We start from the raw sequence: 26,368 nt of genomic DNA, 5'->3' as shown, positions 1-26,368 counted from the left end.
TTCTTTTTAATAATTCTTTATCTGGCTTTTATTTCATATTGTTACCTTTGATTCTATGTAAAGCACTTCTTGTTGTTTAAAATGTGTTAAATAAACAAATGAGTCTTCAGCAGTGCATTCAAAGTCAACAGTCTCTTGGATCGTTTCATTTTTAATTTGACACGTCTTTGTCTCATATGCTATGCCAATCTGATCATTAATACGTTGGTCTAGCTTTCTTTTTGCCTTCTTTTCAACTTGCCTTTTAGGAAGGCATTCAAATCCGGATTGTACCTGCTCAAGTAGTATTTTGTTTAAACCTAAGGTCATGATTGAAAGTTTAAACTATGCCATTATTATTTTTAACTCCTGTTTGTTCATTCAACATTAAATTTATGTGTATTTACTTCATGATTTATGTATTAATTTTATAATTACACGTTTTAATGTTAGATGCGATTAATCACAATTAATTACATTTATGCGATTAATTAGAATTACTAATCAAACTATTTCATATTGTGATAAGTGCCATCTATGTATTAATTTTACAGGTCTGATTATTCTAATTATTCCTATCTATCTATCTATCTATCTATCTATCTATCTATCTATCTATCTATCTATCTATCTATCTATCTATCTATCTATCTATCTATCTCAGATACCCGTCCAGTCTTCCTTTCTTTACGCCTTATAGCATCATTCCTACTGATCACTATGCCAGTTCTATCCCATTAAAGTTTCAGAGTGGGAAACTACTGTAGAGTGTCAAAGGCTTTCCATCTCTTGTGTGAGGCAGCAAAGCCATTCATTAAGCTCTTAAAACTACACCTTTTCAATTCTGTTTAACTATGGACTGTTTCCTGAAGTTGTTAAATTATATGATGCCCTCGTTTGTCATTAGCATGTGTTTAACTATTCATTATGGTACCTTATTCCTAAATGTAAACATTGCTATTCTACCGTTTACCCTTTTTTAAAAACCGTTCGGCTTGTGGAACGGGTCGGTGTATTTGCATCTACGTCCATTACCGGCAGTGATTCCCTTTGCATGTCGTTTATACGCACTATATGTATTTTCTCGAGGTCGCTCTAAAGCTGGTAAGCTGCCAGGTGTGAGTGAATGTGCCCATCTACAATGGGGCTTGCCGTCTTCACGATGCCCCAGGAGTGCCCCATTTTACACTCAGTATTGGGCATTTCATTATTAGCTTACAGCTGCGCAAAGCCGTGCCTGGAGTCACCGGGTTATGCAATAACCACGCCCCGCTGAAGCCGGCCTCTCTGACGTCTCCTGTCCGCCGACCTGTCCCCTTTGCTTCGCGACGAGGGAAGAAAGCAGATAAAAAGCGGAGGAAAGGTGAACTTTGGGAGAGAGGATCGGAAAGTGGTGTTGGCGAACAGAGGACAAGAGAGAAGAGTACAGTGAAGGCTAAGATGGAGTTTTTGCCCGGTTGGTCTGCAGTTACCTGGACCCTGCTAGTCCTCTTCTTCACTCTTTTTATTATGTGAGTTTGCTTTGATACTCCGAAAAAGGTCGAAAAAAGTTGATAGTCCAGTTTGTTACACTGTGATACAAAGGGTTAAAATGAAGCTCAACCAGATGTTCTGCATCTGGTGGCGTAGCTGGTGATCGATCTATTTGTTGCTTGGCGACTGGCCTCGGGGTTGGGCACGCCCACCTGTGGACAGCACGAACACCAGAGACCGGGGAAGAGAAGTGGGCTCACGACACGGAGCCCAATAAAATCATTTAGGGAGGAAACGAAAATATAACAAGACTATAAAGCAATGTTTCGTCTGGATATGTTGCAGATCTCGTACTTTATGTAGTCCAGTTCCAGCTTTTCTGTCTGTTCATGACACCATTTAGTCAATTACAAATCGCAGCTGGAAAACGATTTATAAAGCCACATTAGATAGTCATCATAATTTTAAAAGTTCACATGGGGCAGTACAACTGAAAAGGAGCACAAGAAGGCATTATTTTTTACTTTTTAGAAGTGAGTGATTTTATTTGGTTTAATGTTCTAATAATTAGACAAAAGACTTATGCCAAAACTTATGCCATTTTAAATTTGACACATTGGCAGCTTTCATGTTATGAGTTAACCTACAGAGATCTACTTCTTTGTGAAACCTCTAGTAATAGAAAATGGCTTTATCATTAATCTGATTGTTCAGGATTCTGTATTTTTCATCTATCCTTCCTTCATCCATCCATTTTCTTAATCCAATTATCCAGAGTAAAGTCGAGGGGAAGCTGGAGCCTGTTCCAACAAACATTGGGAATATAATTCTTAATGTTATTATACCAATGCAAACTTAAATAAATAAGACTCCATTTGTCTCCTAACCTGTTTGGATCCATTACAGGTTGAGGTTAGCTGGAGAACATCCCAGCAGCACTGGCCCCAAGATGGGAACCAAACCGGACTGGGGCAGCACTCTATTGCTCAAACGCCACACAATTTATGGTCACCGATAGATGGCCACTTTAGGGTTGCTGAGTAATTTAACATGAATGTCTTTGGAATGATGAAGTGTCCTCCAAAAAAATGAGTAGGCAGAAAGAAGAATTCAGTTATAATCATCTTGGAGTAGCATGCTAGTAGAGTGGTTATTTCCACAAGCCCCATATCGGCGCTGTCTGTCAGGAGTCTGAATGTTCTCACAATCTCTGTGTGGGTTTTCACTGAACATTCTGTCTCTCTTTCATATTTTCAAACAGATTTAGTAAGAGCAGCTGTATGCATGAGTTTGCCCCCTGATTCTGTTTCAGAAAATGAATGGATTAACTTTCCAGGCATAGGCATTTAAACATAATAACAGTTACTTGCATCAGATAATCTTTATAATGATTAAGTTACATTTTTTGTACATGAAGGTCTAATACATTAAAAAGCACTGATGATGATGATGATGGGCCTTGGCCAAAAGAGCTGTTTTATTATTTGTTAAAATTTTGGAGGACACGATAAAGTCTCTATGCTGCTTACCTGATTTTTAACGTAAGGAAATCCTGAAGGGTGTATAATAAGGTGCCTGTAATCCTCAGATGGGCTCATTTGCCAAATTAGTAATGTACGTAGTAATGTAATGTATGTTCTTCTGATTTGCTTGCCAATTCTTTATTCAGTTTGTTGTGAATGTTCTACACGTGTTCTAATTTTCAGTGACCCTGCAGTTGGAATGAGATCAGAGAATGGATAAATGCAGTGGCGGACCGTCAGGGCCTGCAAGGCCTTCTCTGCTGGCCTAAAAAAATATCCGAATCACAAACTGATGTTAATTATATTTTGTCCATGAATACTTATTAAATAATTCCAAATAGTCTGTCCGCTTCCTTTCATAGCTTTTCCGATGGTTGTGCTGCTTCCAGACATGTATTTTCGTATTAAAGCATTTAACCAATCACATGTCAGCTATCATTTGTTGCCAGGCAGGGTCAAAGTCAAAGAAGTCTGCCTGCGAGGCCTTCACAATCCGTTCTACAGGCCTTCTAACACGACATAAATGTTGATTAAACTGTTGCTTCAACCAATCAGATTTTGAGTTGGTTTCACTAGGGCCCTCTAGCAGGTGTACGGCAACGTCACCGTATTCGGACCCATTGATTGGATAGGATGGTGTAATAGCTATTTTGTCACCCCATGGCTGAAGGAGGAGAAGAAATAGATTTGGTGGCAGATTTACATTCAAGGCCATTTTCAAGACGGACTTTTTAAGAAAAGCTGGACATTGTTAAGAAAGGTCGGACAACTCTGAAGCTAGCTAGCCTGTCACAACCAGGAGGAGGATTTGTCCGCCACTTTCAGGTTACCAACTACAAGCAGTACCCCTGGCTCACAGGGTCCGAGGAACACTGCAAATTATATTGCTGGGAGTGCTTGTTATTTGCCATGGTGTTTGGAGCCACACTGGGTTTGTAAATTTGACTTGCCTAACCAAGGTGGCAAAGAGACATCAAAGCATTGCCGGACACTTACAAGCAACGGTGCTTTCCAAAACCTTTGGGGAATCCAGAGTGGATCTACAGCTGAACGAGCAAGTGCGCAGGGAAACGGAGCTCCACAACGAAAAGGTGAAGAAAAACAGAGAAATCTTTAAAAGACTGATAGACTGTGTCATGTTTTTGGGCAAACAGGAACTTTCATTTCGGGGACACGATGAAAGCACGGGATCCAATAACAGAGGGAACTATGTGGAGCTTCTTTCTCTCACTGCTGAGAGCAACACGGATTTATATTACCACCTGTCCACCAATAAAGTGTTTAGTGGGATATCGGGTAAAATACAAAACGACCTGATCACTGCTATTGCTGAAGTGATGGGAGAAGAGATAAGAAGTGACGTTAAAAAAGCACCGTTCGTCTCTATTATGGTAGATGAGACGACAGACGCGAGTAACGCAGCGCAGCTAGCACGGTCCTGCGTTATGTAATGGGCACTGGTGTCAAGGAGCGATTTGTCAGATTTGAAGATGTTACCTGTGGGAAGTGAGCCGATGACATTGCAGGTCTTATCATCAGATTTTTGTTGGAAAATGAATGTCTGGGTAAAGTTGTGGCACAGTGTTTTGACGGCGCAGCGGTCATGTCTTCTAGATTAAATGGGGTGCAGGCTAAAGTTAAAGAGAGAGCACCTTTGGCTTTATTCATACACTGCTATGCACATCGGCTCAATTTAGTACTGACTCAAGGGGCCTCAAAGCTTAAAGAATGCAAGATCTTTTTCGGCCATCTCAATGGCCTTACTGCATTTTTTTCTAGTAGATTGCCTCGGCGCACGCAACTTCTGGATGAAATCTGCCAACGGCGTCTCCCTTGTGTGGCACCAACATGGTGGCAGTACACCTCCAGAGTGGTCAATACGTTCTTTGAGAAGAGAGATGCTTTAAAGGAACTGTTTCATCACATTCTGGAGCATCATGACGAGTATGATGAGGACACAGTGCGCTGTGCTGATGGATTTAAAACACGTCTGGATGATTTTGAATTTTGTTTTTTGCTTCACACATTCAATGGCATTTCTGAGTATTCAGACGTGCTCTTTTCAATACTACAGGACAAAAAACTGGATGTGCAGTTTTGTCTGGCTAGGGTAAAGGAGTTCCGTGACACCGTTGAGCGAGATAGAAGCCGATATGAGGAACTCTACGAGGCCACTGAACGCACCGCAGGCGCTCCGAACGCACGAAGAGGTCAAGCGCAAGATCCTCACGCGCACTACCGCCAACTCCATGGCAAGATTCTGGACAATATTATTTGCCAGACACAGACCAGATTTCAAGACCACAAAAAACTGATGTTTGTCATGCTCCTCGACCCCCAGAAGTTTCGGGAATACAAGAAAAATTTCCCGCATGCAGCCTTCTCCAGTTGTCTTGGCTAAAAACAGAACTGACTGTAATGTATGCCATGAATGATTTTGCAGGAAAATCTCCCACTGATCTCCTTGACTTCCTTCATCAGAAAGATCTGAATGAGAGCATCCTGGGGCAGCTGTACACATTGGTATGTTTGGCGGTGACCATTCCCGTGTCCACTGCTTCTGTCGAGCGGACATTTTCAGCCCTAAAGCGAATTAAAACTTATGCCAGAAATACGGCAGGGCAGGTTCGACTTTCAGCATTAGCTTTGATGGCGATAGAAAGGGACTTCGTGATGGAACTGAAGCGCACGGATAATCTGTACGACAGAGTAATTGAACTGTTTTTGAGGAAAGAGAGGAGGATGGATTTTGTTTACAAATAATCCGAATTTTTTGTGAGTAAAATGTTGCGATTTTCCTAAATAATATTGCAAGTTTATGAGTTATTATTGATGTTTTTTATGTGTGTTGCGGCTGTCTATTCAATAAAGGCATTTATTGTGGCTACAGGAGTTATCTATCTGCGATGCAACGGCTCTTTATACTGTATTTCTGCATATTAAGATGGTTTTTATAACCATAAATTAGTTTTTGAGGGGCGGGTTGATTCAGACGGAGCACTACTGAAGGCCTAGGTGTGAAATGCACGGTCCGCCACTGGATAAATGGATAAAGACCCGTGTATTTAATGAAACTACATCCACCGTGGTGAGGACTACCATTGTCATATCTCTATACAATCACACTGATGCAGTTAAATCCTTATAGCCTTATCTCAAGTTACATTGTTACTTTATTAAATGAGGCTAAAGTTCCCAGGAGCGCTGTTTTTAATATGCCAGTTCAACAAGATTATAAATGTACAGGCTTATCTGTCCCATAACCAGCCTTAAATGCTTTCAGCGAGCGATATTTACCTAGTTGGCATTTGCTGGTGACACTCGATAAGGACTGATTAGATAGTTTACACTTCTTACATTTTAAATTATGGACAAGCATGCAAGTTTTTTAGAAGAAGAATATTGATTTGTGTTAGACTTGGCCCTTTACCGTAATGATCAGATTAGCTGGGCAGTGTGAGTGAGGTTTTGCTAGGTTATTGTTTAGCTGGGATGGCATAGTGGCACAGTGATTAGTTTAATTTGTTGCCTGCTCACTGCCTACAGTAGGTAGGATCTGCACATTCGCCCTGAATGACCCTGGGACTCTGGGTTTCCACCCAGAAATGTGCAGTGTAGGTTAAGTGAGGATTCCCTTATGACTCTGAACTGGATTAGGCGAGTCTGAGAATGTTATGTAACAGTTAGGCTGGGCTGCTGGAATGGAGCCACACAGATGCTGTGGATAGCGCTTTGAGTACTGAGAAAAGCGCTATATAAATGTAATGAATTATTATTAATTATTAGATGTGTAAGGAGGAATACTTTAAAGCTAAATACATAGATAAATAAATACATTTGTAATGCAATGTGACGTTAAATAAATAAAAACATGAAATTTACCTTGAAATGAAAACCATCATTTTCACCTGTCAATGTTGAGAGGGTAGGGTTTAGTGAGTACTGTTTTTTAATTTGTGGAGTGTAAATCTTTGGCCATGAAGTACCACATTTCTAGCAAGACTCCCGGCAGGATGATGGTTTTAGAGATTTTAGAACTGAAGCGCCTGCTTCATGGAGTAATTCTGGACAACTTTTTCTTGCACTACTATCCACAGTCTCAAAATATGAGCAGTTTCTTTGCTTGCCTTGGTTATCCTGTGGCTCTTAGGCTTTTGGATAGTTGAGACTCTGAGCATCCCCTCTACCGACAGTTCACCTATCAAAACACAGCAATGGTTGGAAGCCCACCCAATCAAATTTGATGGGTGAAAATGAGAAGCTATATTTCTTGCTGTGTTCGTTGTCACTGAAATAAATAAATAAAAGAAGAAATAAGGAAATAAATGCATAAAGTAATTAGCAATAAAAATATGCATTTCATGATCCATTTCATTAATTATACTCACATATAACAGTTTTATTTATTTATTGCACATTTCACAATACACTTATTTATTTATTTGATTTTCTGAAATATTCCACCATAACAATGCCCCTGAAAAAGAGAGGAAAGAAAAATAAAAGTATACATGTTTACTTATTTCTCTCATGCCAGGTTTTCAGACACACTGATCCAGGGTATCACTGTGATCAGTGGCCCAGTGGTTGTGCTGCTGCCCCACAGCTCCAGGAAACTCAGTTCAAATCCTTGTTGACTTATTGCCTATATCGCAGGTTTTCTCTCTCATCCCCAAACTGATGTCATTTAATTGGTCACTCTGAGCCCTGTTTGAGTGACTGTGGAAATGTGTTTGATTGTGCCCTGTGATGCACTGGCACCCCGTCCAGAGCTGTCTCCTTCCATTTACTTATCACAGCAGGGATAGACGTCCAAGACGTCCATAGACATGAACTGGATTGAGGGGTGTCGGGAAATAGATGAGTGGAATATTTTAACAGAATTATCCCCTAAGAAGGCCACTGTTTGCAAGAATTCATTTTAAAATGATCTACAGAAATGTGAGTAGCCTCTCTTTAGAAACTGTGTAGTAGTGATGTGCTTCTTATACAGTGTATGCATTGAGCAATTATAGCAATTGACTCTTTTGGCTAAACATGTGTTCTAGTTGAATTAACAAAGTAAGAATTATCACCCATAGTATTGGTCATGTTAAGATTATTATTATTATGGCTTTGCATGTAACTGAAATCAAGGGCTGTTCATGAAGCAGGACTGTTACTCAGGCAGTGTGGCATAGTGGTTAAGATTTGGACTGCAAACACTGAGGCTGAGGGTTCAGATCCCACTACTGTCACTATGTGACCATGAGCAAGTCACTTCACCTGTCTGTACTCCAATTTAAACACAAAAGCAACATAATCAAAAGTGTTTTAGATGTTGCAAGTGACTTGGATGAAGATGTCAGCCAAATAAGTAAATATAATCAATTGGCCAGTGCTTGCAATGAAAGAATAATTCACCAGTAAGTGACCATATCAGCTGCTTGACTGCACTCTGTCTGAAACCAGTGAGATTAATAAAGACAAACTTCTGTTGCTTTTCCAGATATGGCTTGTGGCCATTCCGGTTCTTTAAAAAATTAGGCATTCCTGGACCTCAGCCTTTACCCTTTATTGGAACATTTCATCACTATAGAAAGGTAATTTTATTATTCTTTGCATTTTCACTGCTTTTTTTTCCATTCATACCAGTTAGATGTTTGTCTCAGAAGACCTGACCAATCTAAATTTTAAATGCTTTTTTTTCAGACTTTTCCCTAACTGGAATATATTGTAATCTTTTAGAATTTTCAGATATACTCTAACATAAAGATGTTCTATGTTAGTCTGTAAAAATCATTTGTTTTGATGACTACACACAGTCCAAAAATATATGACTGAGGTGTGAAAAGACTGTGGGGTGTGTGGCATTTTAAAGGGGGCTTCCATTTCATCACATACAATGTAACTGTACTACATGTGTGTGAAGTCTCCCTGGGGAAAGAAAAAAACAGGTGGGTGTACTAAGTGAGCAGGAGAATAATTACTATAAATGAATAATACTACATTAATGTGGTAGTTTTAGTGTTACTACATATATATTTAGCATTGGGAACACAAGAAGGTTAAATCATAAGTTCAGTATTTTTCAAGTCAATGTTATTTTTTCCACAATTGTGTATGTGAATTTACCATGAGATATTTTGTTCTAAAATGGAGCATTTTTTTAGAGATGCAAGTGTCTTGCAAAGGGTCACATATCTAACCAGAAGTTCTTGTGTATGTTTGGGGTGGTTGTGGTATGTCATAATATTTATATTTTCTTGGGCTTCTGTAAAGTTTTTATTTCCCCTTGGGGACATAAAAGTTCTATCTATCTATCTATCTATCTATCTATCTATCTATCTATCTATCTATCTATCTATCTATCTATCTATCTATCTGTCTGTCTGTCTGTCTGTCTGTCTGTCTGTCTGTCTGTCTGTCTGTCTGTCTGTCTGTCTGTCTGTCTGTCTGTCTGTCTGTCATATACTGCTCTCACAGATGAACTACGCATGAGGTTCAATCTCAAAATGCTTGATAAATGAAGCAGCAACATAGCTGCAGTACTGGGGTCGTGGTTTAAGATGTGATGTAACAGTACATTTTGTCATGATTTTATTTGTGAAGATAAACTGTTTCTGAATATTTTTTTTTTCATTTGGTTCTATATTTCTTTTCAACAACTGTGTTTTGTGCAAAGAAGCAGTAAATAGATTCTCAAGTTAAAAAATGAGGCTGCCATCATTGACATGAAATGGATGGCAACATGTCTACCGTTTGTTGATCAGTAACAAAGGTTTTGTTGTTATTTCTCATTTAGGGTTTCTTCAAATTTGATACCGAGTGTTTTCAGAAATACGGAAAGTTCTGGGGGTGAGTGTGAATAATTTAAGATGATCTTTACAAATTAGGTTTTGTTAACAGATTGCTTCTTTTTTTCCCAATGCTTCATTGATACACCACAAATGCCTGTGACCCTGTATTAGAAGAAACAGGTTCAGAAAATAAGACAATGGATGAATACTTTTCTTTTAAAAAACTTTTAATCATTAATAAAGTGTTACTGTAGTTTGCACAAGGAACAAAAAGATATTTGCTTCATTAGTAGAGTTAAGATTCTTCCGTAGAATGGTGTGGGATGCTCATTTACTTTATTGTGTTCTCAGGAATTGTTCAGCACCTACTGTATATGAAGTGCCAGGAGCTCAGCTTCAAGCAGATTATCAGAGCCACCAATATAATTATCTTCATTGTTTCAAATGTGTCCAACTTCCTAAACCATTAGGTTCAGAAATGTGTCAAGAAAAATATATATTTTTCCTCCTCATTTGTTATTTCTGCTTTGTTTTTTTAGAATTTTTGATGGAAGGCAACCTGTTTTAGGAATCATGGATACTTCAATGATAAAAACTATTCTAGTGAAAGAGTGTTATTCGGTTTTCACAAATAGACGGGTATGGAAATTATTCTATTCTAATACTTCTGCATTTCAGATATTTACTTGCATATATTGTAGGTGTAAATGTTACTTGTATTTTCCTTTGTTGAGTTCAAGAAATGACATTATCTTCAGATTCCCAGTAACAACATAATATTTACAAAGAGCCAGGAAATCAAAATTTAATTGTTCAGATAGTCCAACTTTGCATTAGTGGAAGCACCTGCAGTTTGAGTTGCAAGCTTCTGTTATTTCTGCATATATATATGGAAGAGAAGGCCTGTGATACGGTTTGCACATTTGCAGCTGGAGATCCACAAAGGGAGAATAAATAAATCACATATCATAAAGTAGTTTTTATTCCTGAGCGTTCAACCACTGCCAGGGGTCTTCATCAGAGGATAATGCTTAGACTTACAAGAAACAAAGGCAATATATAGCAAAAGATTACTTTGGGGGAGGTGGCTAAGTCTGTGTGGACGGGGGGGGGGGGTATTGGGTGTAACATCTTGTTTATTATGAATATGTTCTTCTTAAGTTTGCATATGCTGGATTTATGTCCAAGTGTCTGTTGATGGCGTTCTCATTTGATAACCAGGATTCGGCCAGCTCTCTGGCACTTCTAGTACTGGCCTTGAATTTTACTTGTACATTGTCCCAGTTAAATGTATGTCCTGTTGATTTAGTATGCGTGTAGATCAATGATAGTGAGTCCTTTCTTCTGATGGCGTAGCGATGTTCCTGTATACGTGTTGCGATTCTTTTTGAAGTTTAACGCTGAGCAAGAACTGCATGGAATGCTATAAACTGCGTTTCGTGTTTCTGCTGTCGATTTCTTGTTTTTAGCATTAAACAGGACCGTGCGCAAATTGTTTGTGGGTTTGTGTGCTATTCTAACGCCTGACTTGGCCAGGATGCGCGCTGTACCTTCAGACACCTTGTGGTGATAAGGGAGTGAGTGCCAGGTGGGGTGGGGGTTCTGATTCAAGTCGATTGTTTGCTAAGTTTTTTTGGCGTCTTCTGTGTAAACTCCGATAAATTAATGTTCTTGAGTATCCGTTTGAAGTGAAAAGATGGATGAGATAGCATCTCTCCTTCATTTTTGTTTCCTTCATATTACAATGGGTGTGGGCTCTTCTGAATAGAGTTTTAACACATCTCCGTTTATGAGATACTGGGTGGTTGCTGGCGAAGTGTAATAACTTTCTCTGCGTAGCATTCTTTACAGTAAACACTTGTGGTCAGGGTGGCGTCATTATTTCTTTCGATGTAGATGTCCAGGAAGTTGATGTGTCGGTTAATTTCTTTTTCCATTGTGAATTGGATTGCAGGGAATATTGTGTTGATGTGGTTGTAGAATTCATTCAGCTGGTCATTTTTTAGTATGACGAATGTGTCGTCTACGTAGCGTATCCAAATTTTGGGTGTGAACTGCGACAGAGCCATGTTTTCAAATCGCCGCATTACCAGTTCTGCTAGAAGTCCTGATAACGGCGATCCCGTTGGCATGCCTTCTTTCTGAGTGTAACTATATATAACTTAAAACAACCACCCCTCCATGTAATTTTTTGCTATTTATTGCCTTTGATTCTTGCAAGTCTGAGCATTACCCTCTGATGAAGACCCCTGGCAGGGGCTGAAAGCTCAAGAATAAAAACTACTTTATGATACATGATTAATTTTTTCTCCCTTTGTGGATCTCCAGCTGCAAATATGCAAACCGTATCACAGACCTTCTCTTCCATATATATATATATATATATATATATAAAACAACCCACTATATCCTAACACAGGTCATGGGGGTCTGCTGGAGCCAATCCCAGCCAACACAGGGTGCAAGGCAGGAACAAATCCCGGGCAGGACACACACTCATACACACACACACCAAGCACACACTAGGGACAATTTAGAATCGCCAATGCACCTAACCTGCATGTCTTTGGACTGTGGGAGGAAACCGGAGTACCTGGAGGAAACCCACGCAGACACGGGGAGAACATGCAAACTCCACGCAGGGAGGACCTGGGAAGCGAACCCATGCCTCCTTACTGTGAGGCAGCAGCACTACCACTGCGCTACCATGCTGCCCTATATATATATATATATATATATATATATATGTATATATATATATGTATATATATGTATATATGTATGACATATCTATGAACTGCTTCTTGCAACTGGGAGGACATGGTGAATGTTTGCTGACTGGATGACCAACCACAAGTGTTACGGCAGGTAATCACCTAATAATCAGATTGCAATTCAAACTTAAAACTTTATGCTTTATATTAAATGCTGTATATTACACAGTTAATACACATAATATACAATACCTTATTATCTTAACTTCCTGACTTTTTGACTTAATAATTCTTATGTATGCTTAAGCTGAAAAGAAGCTATGAAACTACAAGCACAAACTGTTTTCAAAGTTTAGTGTGAAATGTAATAGTATCCGAATTGAACCATATCCATTACCCTTTTATAACTATAAAAATGATTACATATGTGAGAAAAATAACTTTTCATGTATAGTATCTATCAAGAAAAATATGGAAAAGGTAAAGATTTCAGAGAGTTAAGACCACAAATACATAGTGGAAATGACATCTGAATTCAAATTCCAAGTCAAAGGTTTACCACTAAGAATGAACTGCATTGGTGCAATGGTACAGGTAAATATTTCGTAAGTAAATCATTTATTGTCATATTGATGTCAGTTGCATGGAGTCTGAGTTGTTCACAATTAATGCTTTACTTAAAAAATATATTTGAGAGAACTCTGCTTCCTTGTAACAGGGTCCATATGCCCCTAAAATACACTTTCTATATTTTATACAGGACTATTTTCTCACTGCTGTAACTTGTGCAGCCATTGTGCTGCACTGAGCACCTAATTTCCCATTGGGATTAATAAAGTATCTATCTATCTATCTATCTATCTATCTATCTATCTATCTATCTATCTATCTATCTATCTATCTATCTATCTATCTATCTATCTATCTATCTATCTATCTATCTATCTATCTATCTATCTATAGAAGCAATATGCATATCGACACAGTATGTTTAATCACCAGTCACATAGGTCTTTTCTATTTTGAATGGACCAATTTAATCAGAAGTTCTGTGATAATGCGGCTTACTGGCTAGTAATCGCACTAGTCACATGTTAATGAACTCATTTCCTAACAAGCTTTTAGCGATGTATGAAAGAACACTTGTGAGTTCTGTTTTGTTAAATACATCTCAGGATTCAGTGATACTCTCGGTAGCATTACTGATTAGTTCTTAGAATACATTGCACAGTTTGTGGTTAGTGGTTTGCTTCCTCTGAGTTTCTCCATTTCCTTTTATTTATCATTGCTGGTTTAACATGTATAGATGGAAGGGCAACTTCTAATTTCATGGAGTTGTCCGCTGCAACAGTGTTAATGTGATTTTTACAATATGGGTGTGTAATGTAATTTTGTCATTATACAAATCCATAAAAGAGAACTGTAAAATGTGAAAAATAAAATCATTCTCTTATTTGTTACAGTTAAATCTGGTCTTTGTAAACTGACACAAACAGTATCTGCATTACAGTCTCAATATCAAGTTACAGTCATTATTCAGCAATATCCTTCTTCATTACTTGCTCCCGTGCAAGGAATCAGTCACTTGTTCACTCCTGGTTAACAATTTTGTCTGTCTGTCAAAGTGACCATCCCTCTAAATACCATGGAGAAGCTCTATGGGAAAAAATCCAGATCTTGTATAAGACATATATCAAGGAAGCTATGAGGAGTATGAGATTGTATGCAAAACCCATTTCCATTCAACATGTATCCTGTTCTTATTTTTAAACAAATAATTTTGCTCATATTTCTTGCTTACATTTAGAACTTTGGATTGAATGGTCCCTTGTACGATGCTGTTTCAATTGCTGAAGATGACATCTGGAAACGAATCCGCCATGTGTTGTCACCAACATTCACCAGTGGGAGACTCAAAGAGGTTGGTGCAGCACATTTTTTTCTGTTTTTCGCGTTAACTTGAAATATTAAAAGTGTGAATGAAAGAAGTGGTCTCTAGCTAATGTCCTTTAAGTCAAGACAGTCTACAGTACTATTTTTTTTATCATAGACCTCCCCTAACCCTAATTTTTTTTATTCTGTTTACTGAATCTGGCACATTTTGTTTTTTCTCTTTAAGGATTTTTAAAGACCTCTGTCAGATATCCTCTCAACTGTGCTCTTTTCCAGCTGTACTGTTTGCCCATGCAAACAGAATTTTAGCAGTCTTTTTTTAAATTATTATAAGTATAATAGACTTTATGGATTACATACTGGCATCTAGGCAATAATGTAACAGAATATGTAAATTCAGAAAAAGTATGGATAAGTTACTACCCTTTACAGATTAACTATCCACTTTATATGAAAATAATCTGACTTTTTCTTTACATGATTGGAGTAAATATAAAATGGTTCTTACAAATTCTTATTTGACAGATTTTTCCAATCATGAAACACTACGCAGATAATCTTCTACAGAATGCTCAGAAGATCTCAAACACCAAGGAACCTGCCCTGATGAAGGAGTAAGTGAAATGAGTAAACAGGGTAGCTACTGCAACATACTGTGTATAGCAATACTGTGAAAGTAGACATTTAAAAGCTTCAGTTAAAAATTATTTTAACAATTAACTTGTACTTTAATAACAGTCTAATGTGTAATTTAATAATAGAAACAAAAATATGTCCCATTTCCCTTTCAGCCTGTTTGGATCATACAGTTTGGATGTTGTAGCAAGCTGCTCCTTCAGTGTTAACATCGACTCTATCAACAATCCTAAAGACCCTTTTGTGGCCAATCTGAAGAAAATGATTAAATTTAGTTTTTTTAATCCATTGTTTTTACTTTGTGGTAAGTGAAAAATTACTTTTATCTTAGTATAAAACTTCTAAAAAGTTCCAGTAAAAATCAGCAGAGCTAAAAGGAAGTTTCTAGTAGAGAACCAGGAAAGAGCATAATGTTCAAGTGCAAACATGGATTGAACCAGTTAAAGGTGAATGGGACAAGGTCACCAGTTGTTAGGAGCCAAGAGAATGAGTGTGCAGCTAATTATGTAAGATAAAAACTGAAGCAAAAAAATATCTTGACAGGAAGAGTGAGTGTTAACTGAATGCGTGAGCAATTTTAGAGATTTCCTTTAAAAAAATCGGGAGTGGTCTCCCTAGACTTTCTCGTATACTCAGATATCCATCCATCCATTTTCCAACCCGCTGAATCCGAACACAGGGTCACGGGGGTCTGCTGGAGCCAATCCCAGCCAACACAGGGCACAAGGCAGGAAACAATCCCGGGCAGGGTGCCAACCCACCGCAGGACACACACAAACACACCCACACACCAAGCACACACTAGGGCCAATTTAGAATCGCCAATCCACCTAACCAGCATGTCTTTGGAATGTGGGAGGAAACCGGAGCGCCCGGAGGAAACCCACGCAGACACGGGGAGAACATGCAAACTCCACGCAGGGAGGACCCGGGAATCGAACCCAGGTCCCCAGATCACCCAACTGCGAGGCAGCAGCGCTACCCATTGCGCCACCGTGCCGCCCATACTCAGATATGGGGATGGATATTTGAGAGTAAACTGCAAGACAATGATTATATTTTTATATTATGTACATTAAAGAACCATCAACAACAAATCAAATCAAATTAATAATATACTGAACAATTATTATAAAAGCAAAGTTGAATAAATCGGACTCTTTAACGGAAATAGCCCAAAAGTTGATAGAAATCTACGTTTTGTATCTAATACTTGTATGCAAAATTTGGTTGACCTAAGTGAAAGCGTACTCAGGTTATCGTGTTTACATACACACACACACACATGCACACACAATACAGATACACAGACTAAATTCTAATACACAGATAATTCTAAAAATGGTATTTTTGGACTCAATGTGGTCTACATTTTTGGAGGATTCCAATACTTTCTCTATACTTCATATATGAGAAAGTCAGTGAGGTCTAAAACATCGGGATTCATCAAAATCTCGACATCAAATCTTCTGATGATTACAATACTTTCCCTATACTTAATATCTGAGAAAGTAAAAGAGGACTGAGCATATAAATATAAGTAGAGCAGCAGTTCTCAACCTGTGGGGCGTGAAGTAACAAAAAAGGGGGAGCGAATGTTGCCATATGGCGTAATTTCGCTATTCGTAGGGAAATTTTTAACTTGTATTGGCAGCAAAAAATATAGGAATAACTTTTATTAGAGTTTCAAAAAAACGTTAGGGGGGCGTAATTAAAACTGTTATGAAAACTCGGGTCGCAAATACTTAAAGGTTGAGAAACACTGAAGTAGAGTAACACTTGTCCTGGGGTGCTGCTTTGATGTTCTTCTCTGGAACATAATATTTCCGCTATATAAATGTAATAAATTATTATTATTATTATTATTATTTTTAAATGATACAGAAATCTAACTGCCAAAGAACAGTCCCAGGTTTGCTGCTTTTGGATGGGCAGAATGGGCACACAGCAAGATTAAATTCAAAAACTAGTCTGGATTGTGTGACTTCATTTGACTGGATAAACTAGTCAGCTCAACAAACCATCTCTCCTGGTGTAAAAGCATCAAATGTCCATCCTCAAGTGTTAGAGCACATTCTGTTATTTCCATTCCTCTCTGATAATGAGAGCATACACTCATTTATACTTTGTTTTATAAAATACAAAATTTTTTGAAGTTTCAGGGCTGTGTAAAGAATGCAATTTTTACATTAACTAAGGAACTAAATTTGTTTCTAGAAACTACATTTTGACATCCTTAAATGTAAAGATTCTATGTGGAGTCAATTCTTTTTACTTTGAAGGTGAGAAGCAGTGCACTAATTCAATATTAATTAATATTTTCTTGTGGGATAAACTTTGACGTGTTCATGTCTCCCTTCTTCACACAGCTTTCTTCCCTTTCCTAATTCCACTATTTGTGAAAATGAACCTGTGCTTCTTTCCTCCCACGGTGCTGGAATACTTCTATGACTATCTTCGGAAGATCAAAGCAGAAAGGGAAAAAGATGTGCATGATGTAAGTTTGATTGAAAAAAAATATATATGAATTCAGAAATAATGCAGTCATTGTATTGTATAAACGTACACGTTGTGTAAAGTCATGTGCATGTCACTGAAATAACATGTATGCTTCTCTGCACAGAGATGACCGCACAGATGTTGTGATTTTTTTGTTTTTAATTCTATGGAAATCCACTGGCAACATTTGCACCACTGAAAGTGTACAGACTTCAGTGTTTCTTGGGTTAAGTATAGGAAACCCTGTGCAGATGTATTATTAATTCACATAACTCCTACAAGTTTATTTTTAAGAGATTATCAGTCCCAAATAAATATGTGTGTGTTAAAAATATTGGCAAATCATTGCATCAAATTGGCAAACACTCTAAATGAATTGCTACTAACCAGTAAATTCAGTTCTAAACATTTCACAGACCTCAACACTGGTAGTGTATTCTTAATCATTGTAAAAATTAATCAATGTATAAATACATTTTCAGCCAGCCATTATGGCTGCTTATGAACTTCGCTTTTACTTTTACAGAATCGAGTAGATTTCCTGCAGTTGATGGTCGACTCTCAAATGAATGATAAATCTGAATCTGAAAAAGGTAACTTTTTCTTTATAAACAAACGTGGTTTCCAATCATGGACTGCACATGGCATTTTCATGTATAAAATAATTTGCTGAAAGTGTGCGATGTGATAGCTTGACAAGCTTGTTAATATGTTTTCTTCAACACACAATTTTGCTCACATTAGGTTATATAAAGTTTAATCACATTTATGTTTCGATTGAACTGTTGCCCTAATCACACAAGGTGCTGTGCAGACATACCTGTACTTGGACTTTTAAAAATGCTACTTGTGCAGATCACTCCTTGTATTCCTTATTTTCTCTGATGGAATATTTGAAACAAACAACAGAAGTAATTTTATGCTGTTTACGGACATTCACTAGTAATTTTTCAGCCTAATTTACTAAATTCCATTACACCAATGAGTAGAAGGTTTCTGAGCAGATATTTCTTGTTATTGCATTTCTCCGTGTAATCAGTGAATATTTTACAAAAATGAATAAAAAAAAATAGTTATGAAATGCCATATATCTGTGAAGCTTACTCATTATGCATTATCCATTTGATGGTAGTTGCCCATCTCCGATTAGCTTTTACAAAAAGTGTTCACAGCTTTATTTAGGGGTCATCTATATGTGTATACAAACCCTTATTTTTTTATTTGCTCAGCTCTTAATTTTGTAGGCAGTTTCATGGCAAGCCAGAGTTTGGAAGGTCAAACCCGACACCAGAAATATAAAGTGGTGAGGAGTCCATCAAACTGTAGAAAGTGAAGTGAAGTGAAGACTCACACGGGCAGATAGGCAGTTCATTGTGTATTTATTAGAAGTTACATTTCACTCGGGAGCTGTAGGCAGGTTGATTTCCAAAAGAGAATACTCCAGGAATATCAGAAAGACTGGGAAAGTATAGCAACCTTTCCAGAAGTTTGTATCCCAGGCTGCTAAAGTGTTGACAGTAGCAAAAGGAGTAACAAGGGAAAATCCATGATTAGGGTCCTGAATCTTCTAACCAGACTGAGAGTGTGGGATCTCAGGGACTTAGTAGAAATCTAGACACATTTCGTCCATGTGACTAGCTGCTTGAGAGATAACTGTGGGTAGACAGTCAGGAGATTAACTTGAAGGCTACATTGGTATGCAGATATAAATCTTGTAGACCTTGAAATTACTTTTCTAGAATGGCAAAAAAAAAAGCACAGAGATGAAATGTACTAGTGAGCTTGGAGTTGAGTTGCGTGTAGAAAGACTTCTTGAAATGCATAGAAAGATGAAAGTTGAGAGGAACGAAGAAGTGTATTGGGAAATACAGACAGTGTCAGCAAACCTGTGAAGTCAGGCCCAGATTTTTTGTTTTGTGTATTGTTATTAATTTCCGATCTGTCTATAATCATCTCTTTAGATGTTTCAGAAGCTACCTGCTTTTACAATTAAAAAAAAAAACATGTTATCTTTGGTAAGAAGAACTGATTAATATTCACACTGCCTACTGAATGTAACTTTTTAATATGCTGTATGCTCCCCATAGGTCTGACAGATCATGAAATTCTCTCACAGTCAATGATATTCATGTTTGCTGGCTATGAAACGACAAGCACGGCCCTCTCTTTCATGTCATTGAACCTGGCTACCCATCCTGATGTAATGAAAAAAGTCCAGGAGGAGATTGATAAATTCCTTCCAAACAAGGTAAGCAGATACATGTTAAGAGCAGTAGCCGACTTCTTCTTCTTCTTCTTTCGGCTGCTCCAGTTAGGGGTTGCCACAGCGGATCATCTTCTTCCATATCTTTCTGTTCTCTACATCTTGTTCTGTTACACCCATCACCTACATGTCCTCTCTCACCACATCCATAAACCTTCACTTAAGGCCTTCTTCTTTTCCTCTTCCCTGGCAGCTCAATCCTTAGCATCCTTCTCCCAATATACTCAGCATCTCTCCTCTGCACATGTCCAAACCAACACAATCTCACCTCTTTGACTTTGTGTCCCAAACATCCAACTTGAGCTGACCCTCTAATGTCCTCATTTCTAATCCTATCCATCCTTGTCACACCCAGGGCAAATCTTAGCATCTTTAACTCTGCCACCTCCTGCTCTGTCTCCTGCTTTCTGGACATACTGTATCTAAAATGAGGAAATGGGAATTAGTCTGGCTACATTTTTTTCTAATTTATAAACCATGAAACTACTCAGGATCTTAACATATCATAGACATAAGAGAGACTCCTCAAAGGTAGAAATGACAGCAGCCTGAGCTGTATTCCACAACAGACTGGTCTATTGGAGCACTTTCTCGTTTTTTTTTTTTTTTTGCAGGCTCCTGTGACATACGACGCTCTCATGGAAATGGAATACCTGGACATGGCAGTCAATGAATCTCTGAGGCTCCATCCACCAGGAACACGACTTGAGAGAGTCTGTAAGAAGACCATAGAGCTGAATGGGGTAACTATTCCCAGAGGAACAGTGTGCATGATTCCTGCCTTTATTTTACATCGAGACCCAGAACACTTTCCAGATCCTGAAGCTTTCAAGCCTGAAAGGTACAGCTTCTTATTTCTGCCTTAACAAAGATGGAAAAATGTAGTATGTGTGTAATATTTTGAAGCTTTTGGAATGATCTAATAATAGTTATGGAAGACTTCACACACAGAAGGCACCATCACTATAGTAATAAAAGGAATACCAGCAGCAAATGATTTTGACCTGTCATTGTGTTTGTAAGAATTACTCACTATATATAAATGCTTCAAAATCACTTTTGAAAATCATGTTTTTTTTTCGCCAGCACCTAATGATTAATTTTTTCAGAAATCCGCTTCATATGATATACCGTACAACACATCATGTCTAGTTATGCAAAATGTTGTGCTTTTGGGGATTTCCTGTCCATTTTTGGCATTCTGAACCTCAAAAAACATTAATTTTTAGGCTATTTTTGGGAAATATTTTGTGCAGTACATTACACCCTTATGATAAAGAGTAAAACAATAGGTGTCCTTTGCAATAATGATCAGAAGGACTTGAAGCTGTAAATGCTGAATCCATCCACTTCAGGGGCTTAACCTCTAATGAGATGTGAGGGATCAATGTTACTCCTTTTCCTTGGAACTCCATCCGAGGGTGAAAAATGACATATTACAATCGAAATAATGTAAACGTTTAAAATGATGCACACATTTAAATATTTCAAATACCTTTATGCTAATTTAGACATTTTCTGATTGCTGCACACACTTGGCCACATCTTCTAAGGCTACAAATGTAACATTCTTAAATAACAAATCATTCCAACTGGAAAATACAAGACTCTACACAAAGTGCCAGTAAGATTTTCATATGCGCAAGCTCTGCAGTTTCAATGAGGTGTTCATTTCTGTGTTTTCCACAATGGTCATTCACAATATAAATAATTATTCATGTAAAAGCCATGAAAAGACAAGTGAACCAGGCACTTGGTTAAAAACTCACTTCTCACAATTTTATTGGGAATCATAACTTTTCCTGAAAGAGGACGACTTGGCTGCGAGAGAAAGGGTGATTTGCCACAATTGTGTCAGTGGTCAGAAACAAAAGGCAATCGGCCTCAAGAGGTATAAAAGAAACAAAAGTTATACAACAGCACAGGACATTGTGTGTGAGGTTTGTGTGAAAGAAAAATAAACCTGTGTGTGTGTGTGTGTGTGTGTATGTGTGTGTATGTGTGCGTGTGTGTGCGTGTGTGTGTGTGTGTGTGTGCCCTACCCAGGGATTTGTTCCTGCCTTGTGCAGGAACAAATGTGTTCAAGTGTTGGCTTGAATTGGCTCCAGCAGACCCCCGTGACCCTGTGTTAGGATATAGCGGGTTGGAGGATGACTGACTGACTGACCGACTGACTGACTGACTGACATAATTCATTTTCTGTAGAAGTCCAGTGTTTCCAGCAGTCTATTTGGCAAGCACAAGATATGAGTAACATGTTACCACTCCCCAGTCTTGTCATCTTGTTGGTTAACTTATCACATGCTTTCCAATGTACAATTGCTTTCAAATGATTTTATGAGGAAGAATTAATTTTCTCATGGTGTACATTTAACCACATTTAAGATGTAAAACAGGAAGTAACTGTATTTAGCTGATTGCATACATGTGTGGTTTTTTTCAGATTTAGCAAAGAGATGAAGGAAAGTATGGACCCCTACGCATTCCTGCCTTTTGGATCTGGACCTCGAAATTGCATTGGGATGAGGTTTGCCCTCCTCATCATGAAAGCTGCCATAGTTCAGCTGCTTCAGAATTTCGACTTTGTTCCCACTGAGGATATGCAGGTGAGATTAAGAAACAAAAGAAAATGCATGACTTTAATTTATTTAAACATAACTGTAATGAAGCCTCCTGAGGTTCATAGATAAGACATGGTCAATGAAATTACCCTTATTAATATGGATAGAAATGGCGGAGGACTACAACAAGAACTAATGCTATGGTGACTCATAAAACACAAAAATTTAACAGCAACGGTTTGGAAATGTCTTTTTGAAAGAAAAAGGCAAATATGAGCAGGAGGTTATTTAGCTATGAATACTGCCTCTAAATATATATTTTAAATTAAAGAGTGAATCTAGTCAAGTTCAAGTGTTTTAACATTACACTATAACCCATATAATGGCAACCACATTTTTATAATCATGATGTTTTTCAGCGTTTTTGCTTTCCCCCCAGTTATTACTTGACTTACACAGACAATCTGTTCCTGATATTTTGCAGTACCCTATTGAACTCAGCATCAAGGGATTCCTCCAGCCGGTGAAACCCATCACTCTGAAACTTGTACCCCGGGCAATGACGAGTAGTGAAGAATAACTGATGGAAGAAGAAAAATGAGCTAGTAGTGTGTTTTGGTACATTAACTATGTTATTGATGGGTTTATGTATAAAGTTTTTTTAGCCAATTTGTTGCACATTGCAATACAAAATGAAATCAGTCCAATTTCTCTGATAGGCAGGAAAGCATTTGTAAATATCAGTGAGACAAAACATGCATTCAAAGCAATATAAAAGTATATAATAATCATACATTTATAAACAGATAATTACTTTCACCTCTTAAATTAAAATTAAATATATATATATATATATATGTGTGTGTGTATATATATATATATATATATATATATATATATATATATATATATATATATATATATATATACTGTATATAAACTATAGCATGTACTTATGCACTGAACATATTTCCTTTGTTTCCTTAAATACTGCTGCTGCTCATTTTCTCCTAAAATATTCCAGATGATCTGTCAGAAATATAACAGCAACATCATGACAGAATGAATTCTTTTAATGAGTGGTGATACAGAGACTGGCCAGAAATTAGATAATTTGATACTGGCTGGTAGCAATACATCCATCTCTCTTCATCACAATGATACTTTTATATTCTTATTTTGTTGGCATACCGGTGATCTTAGTGTTGTTAAGTGGTATTAATCTTAGGGTACTTTGGTGAAATACATTCATCTTAAATAATCCAATGATAACAAATAATTTAAAAACACAGTACGTTGTTTCTTAATATTTTGAGGGGAACTCAAATCCAAGGAAAATGGGGCTCAAAAAATCCTGAATCTTTACATTTAGTGTAAATCTACTGTACATTTTTAGAAGACTGTCTAAATTACACATTTTACTGTCACAGTTATTCTACTTTTGTTTCGTCTTATTTAGGCAAGACATTTTTTTGTTTGGAAAAGAGTTGTAATTTTAAGACAGTGTGTCTTTGATTCTAAAGATCCATAGTACTAAGGTGATTATTAGTGAATGAGTCAGCAATGTTTTTATTTGTTTGTTGTTGTTTTTTTATACAATGTCGTACAGCAGAACATCTCCAGTTGATTTAGAAGAACCATGTTTGTCAGATTGATCTGGTTTTAAAGATAAAGCAAAATAATTTAAACACTCACTTGACTTTATTTTTCTATTTATGATTGGGAACTTCTTCCCATTTCTGAAAGGGTTTTCCTGTGGGTACTCCACTTACCTCAAACTGTGCTTTCTAGATTAACTGCCAATTGCAAATTGGTCTTTTGTTAATGCGAGGAGATGTGGGTGTGTGTGTGTGTGGGCCCATCAATGTCCTGGAACTCAAACTTACAAAAAAAATGTGCACTTGGGTGAAGAACACTGACATAAAACTGTAAAATCCAGGAATGCAGAGACCCAGACAGACAAACTTACTGCTGTTATCAATGCAAAAGGTGCTTAATTTAAAAGGATGTACACTTACATAATCAAAGCATTTGTTTTGTTTTTTTTCTTTATTATTATAAAAAATGATGCACCTATATCTCACTTAAATAATGTTGGTTACAAGATCTTATTAAAGGTTAAAAAGTTCTGCCTTGACTTGTCTTTATTTTAACTTTAAGATCTAATGTTGAAATTTCAATAAGGATAACATCTAATTGGTAGCATTACTACAAACTAAAGAAATTTCTAAGGACTAGACGTTAGTCAATGTTATATCCTTGTTTTTAAAAACATTCTAATCTTTGTACATATTAGCTTGGTTATCTTTTATCATATGCAGATTAATGAATATTATTATAAAACACAAGACTGAAAGTTATATTACCACATGACATGCGACAGAAGCTTATTATCAGTAGACTAACCAAAAGCTCCTGGAATGTCCTTCATTGCATACTTACTAGAAGAATAAGATAAACAGAAAATCTGATACATACATACATGCATAGATTAAGTGTTAGACCTGAGCGTCACTCGGGCCACGGTGTAGACACATCTTCTCCAAGCTTCATAACGGTGTCTCATTGTCAGTAATTGTCAGCAGTGATGATAAGGTGAATCTGTCTTCAAGTAGTGAAATTGAAACAGTCAGTGAAACTGAAAGTGATTCTGGGAATCTGCATGAAAATGACACTAGCGTCACTCAACATGTGCATTGTACTGTTCACATTATTATTATTGTTATTATACTTTCTACACTTGTGATTTTGTATTTTTTGTGTTTTGCATGTTTTACAGATGATATTTTCAAAAAATGCAATTATTCATGCCAAAAAATGCAATGCTTTATACTTTTTTTTGAGAAAAAATGTAATGCTAAGGAGGTTACAATCATTTAAGGGTCATCCTGTCATTAGAAGACACATAACTACCAAAGGCAGTAGCTTGAGATATTTACTTAATATTAAATACATGTACAAAAGTATGGAAAAAGTATACCATTTATACAATTTCTGTGACTGTGAACATTTGAAATACATTTTCAGAGGAATGTCTTCCAAATTAAGAATATACATAATAAAGTGATCTTTTTGTCCACGTTTCTCCAGAATGTCCTGTTAAACAATTTTCCTTCTGGGAAAAAGCGATCAGATAACCTTTTTAGGATATGAAAGGCACTCATGAAGACATGGAGTGAATTTTGTAATCTACGCAAATAATGGGAAAAACTGAATTTGTAGTGTACTCAAAGTCCTCGTTTGAATATTTGGTGGAGGCAGCGTTAGTGAAAAAATTGCTAACACAACATTCTCAAAGCCGTTTATTCCAATTCAGGGGTGCTCTCTAGATGGAGCATCGATTCACTGCAGGGCTCACACATACAGGTTCAGGTTCAGTTTATTGTAGCCAGTTAAGCTTGCACATGGATCTTTGGGGTGCAGGAGGAAACTGATACATTCAAAGAAACCAATGCTAACATAAGGACAATGTAGAAGTTCCACTAAGACAACAAACAGGTAATAGGATTTGAACTGAAAACATTAGCTCTGTGAACCAGAAGCCCTAGCAAATGTGCCACTGTGCGGAACTGAAATAAGGTTTATCCACATAATATCTAGTTTAACATCTTAAGAGTATGTGCCAGCATTGTTTCTGACTGTTGCGTGTTTCTGGAGTTGTCTTGGCATCTCTTATGAAGTGCAAAATTCAAATTGTTGCCAAAGATCTTGAAGGGGTTTAAATTTAGGACCACAATAATTTTACCACTCAAGACCCAGTTTTTTCAATCGTTGTCTCGCTGCGATGTTTTTTGTTTTTTTTGCTGTAAAATGTTTACCTTTTGATAGTGCCTTGAGAAAATGCTTTATTAAACCAAACTTAATATAAAGTAGTGGTAGCAACACTTTATCTGGATCCACTATAGGTCTGATGAATTTTTTGACACCAAGCTATGGATTTTTTCTAGTTGGCCATTCCTTCTGAACACAATGGAATTTTTTGTCTCTGCTGCCCCACTCACAGAGATAACATGGAAATTGTGTATACTCTGACTGCTGACCCTGTAAA

At 37.3% G+C, this 26,368-nt stretch overlaps 1 protein-coding gene across 1 annotated transcript; it reads left to right on the top strand.

Moving 5' to 3' along the window:
• Positions 1 to 1,275: 1,275 nt before the first annotated feature.
• Positions 1,276 to 24,449, top strand: LOC114661257 (cytochrome P450 3A30-like). The gene is made up of 13 exons (XM_028814474.2): positions 1,276 to 1,490; positions 8,464 to 8,557; positions 9,760 to 9,812; positions 10,294 to 10,393; positions 14,276 to 14,389; positions 14,887 to 14,975; positions 15,153 to 15,301; positions 17,367 to 17,494; positions 18,023 to 18,089; positions 19,584 to 19,744; positions 20,374 to 20,600; positions 22,203 to 22,365; positions 22,805 to 24,449. The coding sequence occupies exons 1-13, from the start codon at positions 1,420 to 1,422 to the stop codon at positions 22,898 to 22,900; spliced, it is 1,512 nt and encodes a 503-aa protein (XP_028670307.2). The 5' UTR covers positions 1,276 to 1,419; the 3' UTR covers positions 22,901 to 24,449.
• Positions 24,450 to 26,368: the final 1,919 nt, after the last annotated feature.

This window comes from Erpetoichthys calabaricus, chromosome 11 (assembly GCF_900747795.2).
Source record: "Erpetoichthys calabaricus chromosome 11, fErpCal1.3, whole genome shotgun sequence".
NCBI classification, from domain to species: Eukaryota; Metazoa; Chordata; class Cladistia; order Polypteriformes; family Polypteridae; genus Erpetoichthys; species Erpetoichthys calabaricus.
This window is presented reverse-complemented; position numbering and strand designations above follow the sequence as displayed.

Bases quoted from the DNA above. Each gene is read 5' to 3' on its own strand.
- LOC114661257 (XM_028814474.2), top strand. From the start codon at position 1,420: ATGGAGTTTTTGCCCGGTTGGTCTGCAGTTACCTGGACCCTGCTAGTC. The intron at 10,394-14,275 runs GTATGGAAATTA...GCTTACATTTAG, and splicing joins CGGTTTTCACAAATAGACGG to AACTTTGGATTGAATGGTCC. The intron at 15,302-17,366 runs GTAAGTGAAAAA...TTCTTCACACAG, and splicing joins TCCATTGTTTTTACTTTGTG to CTTTCTTCCCTTTCCTAATT.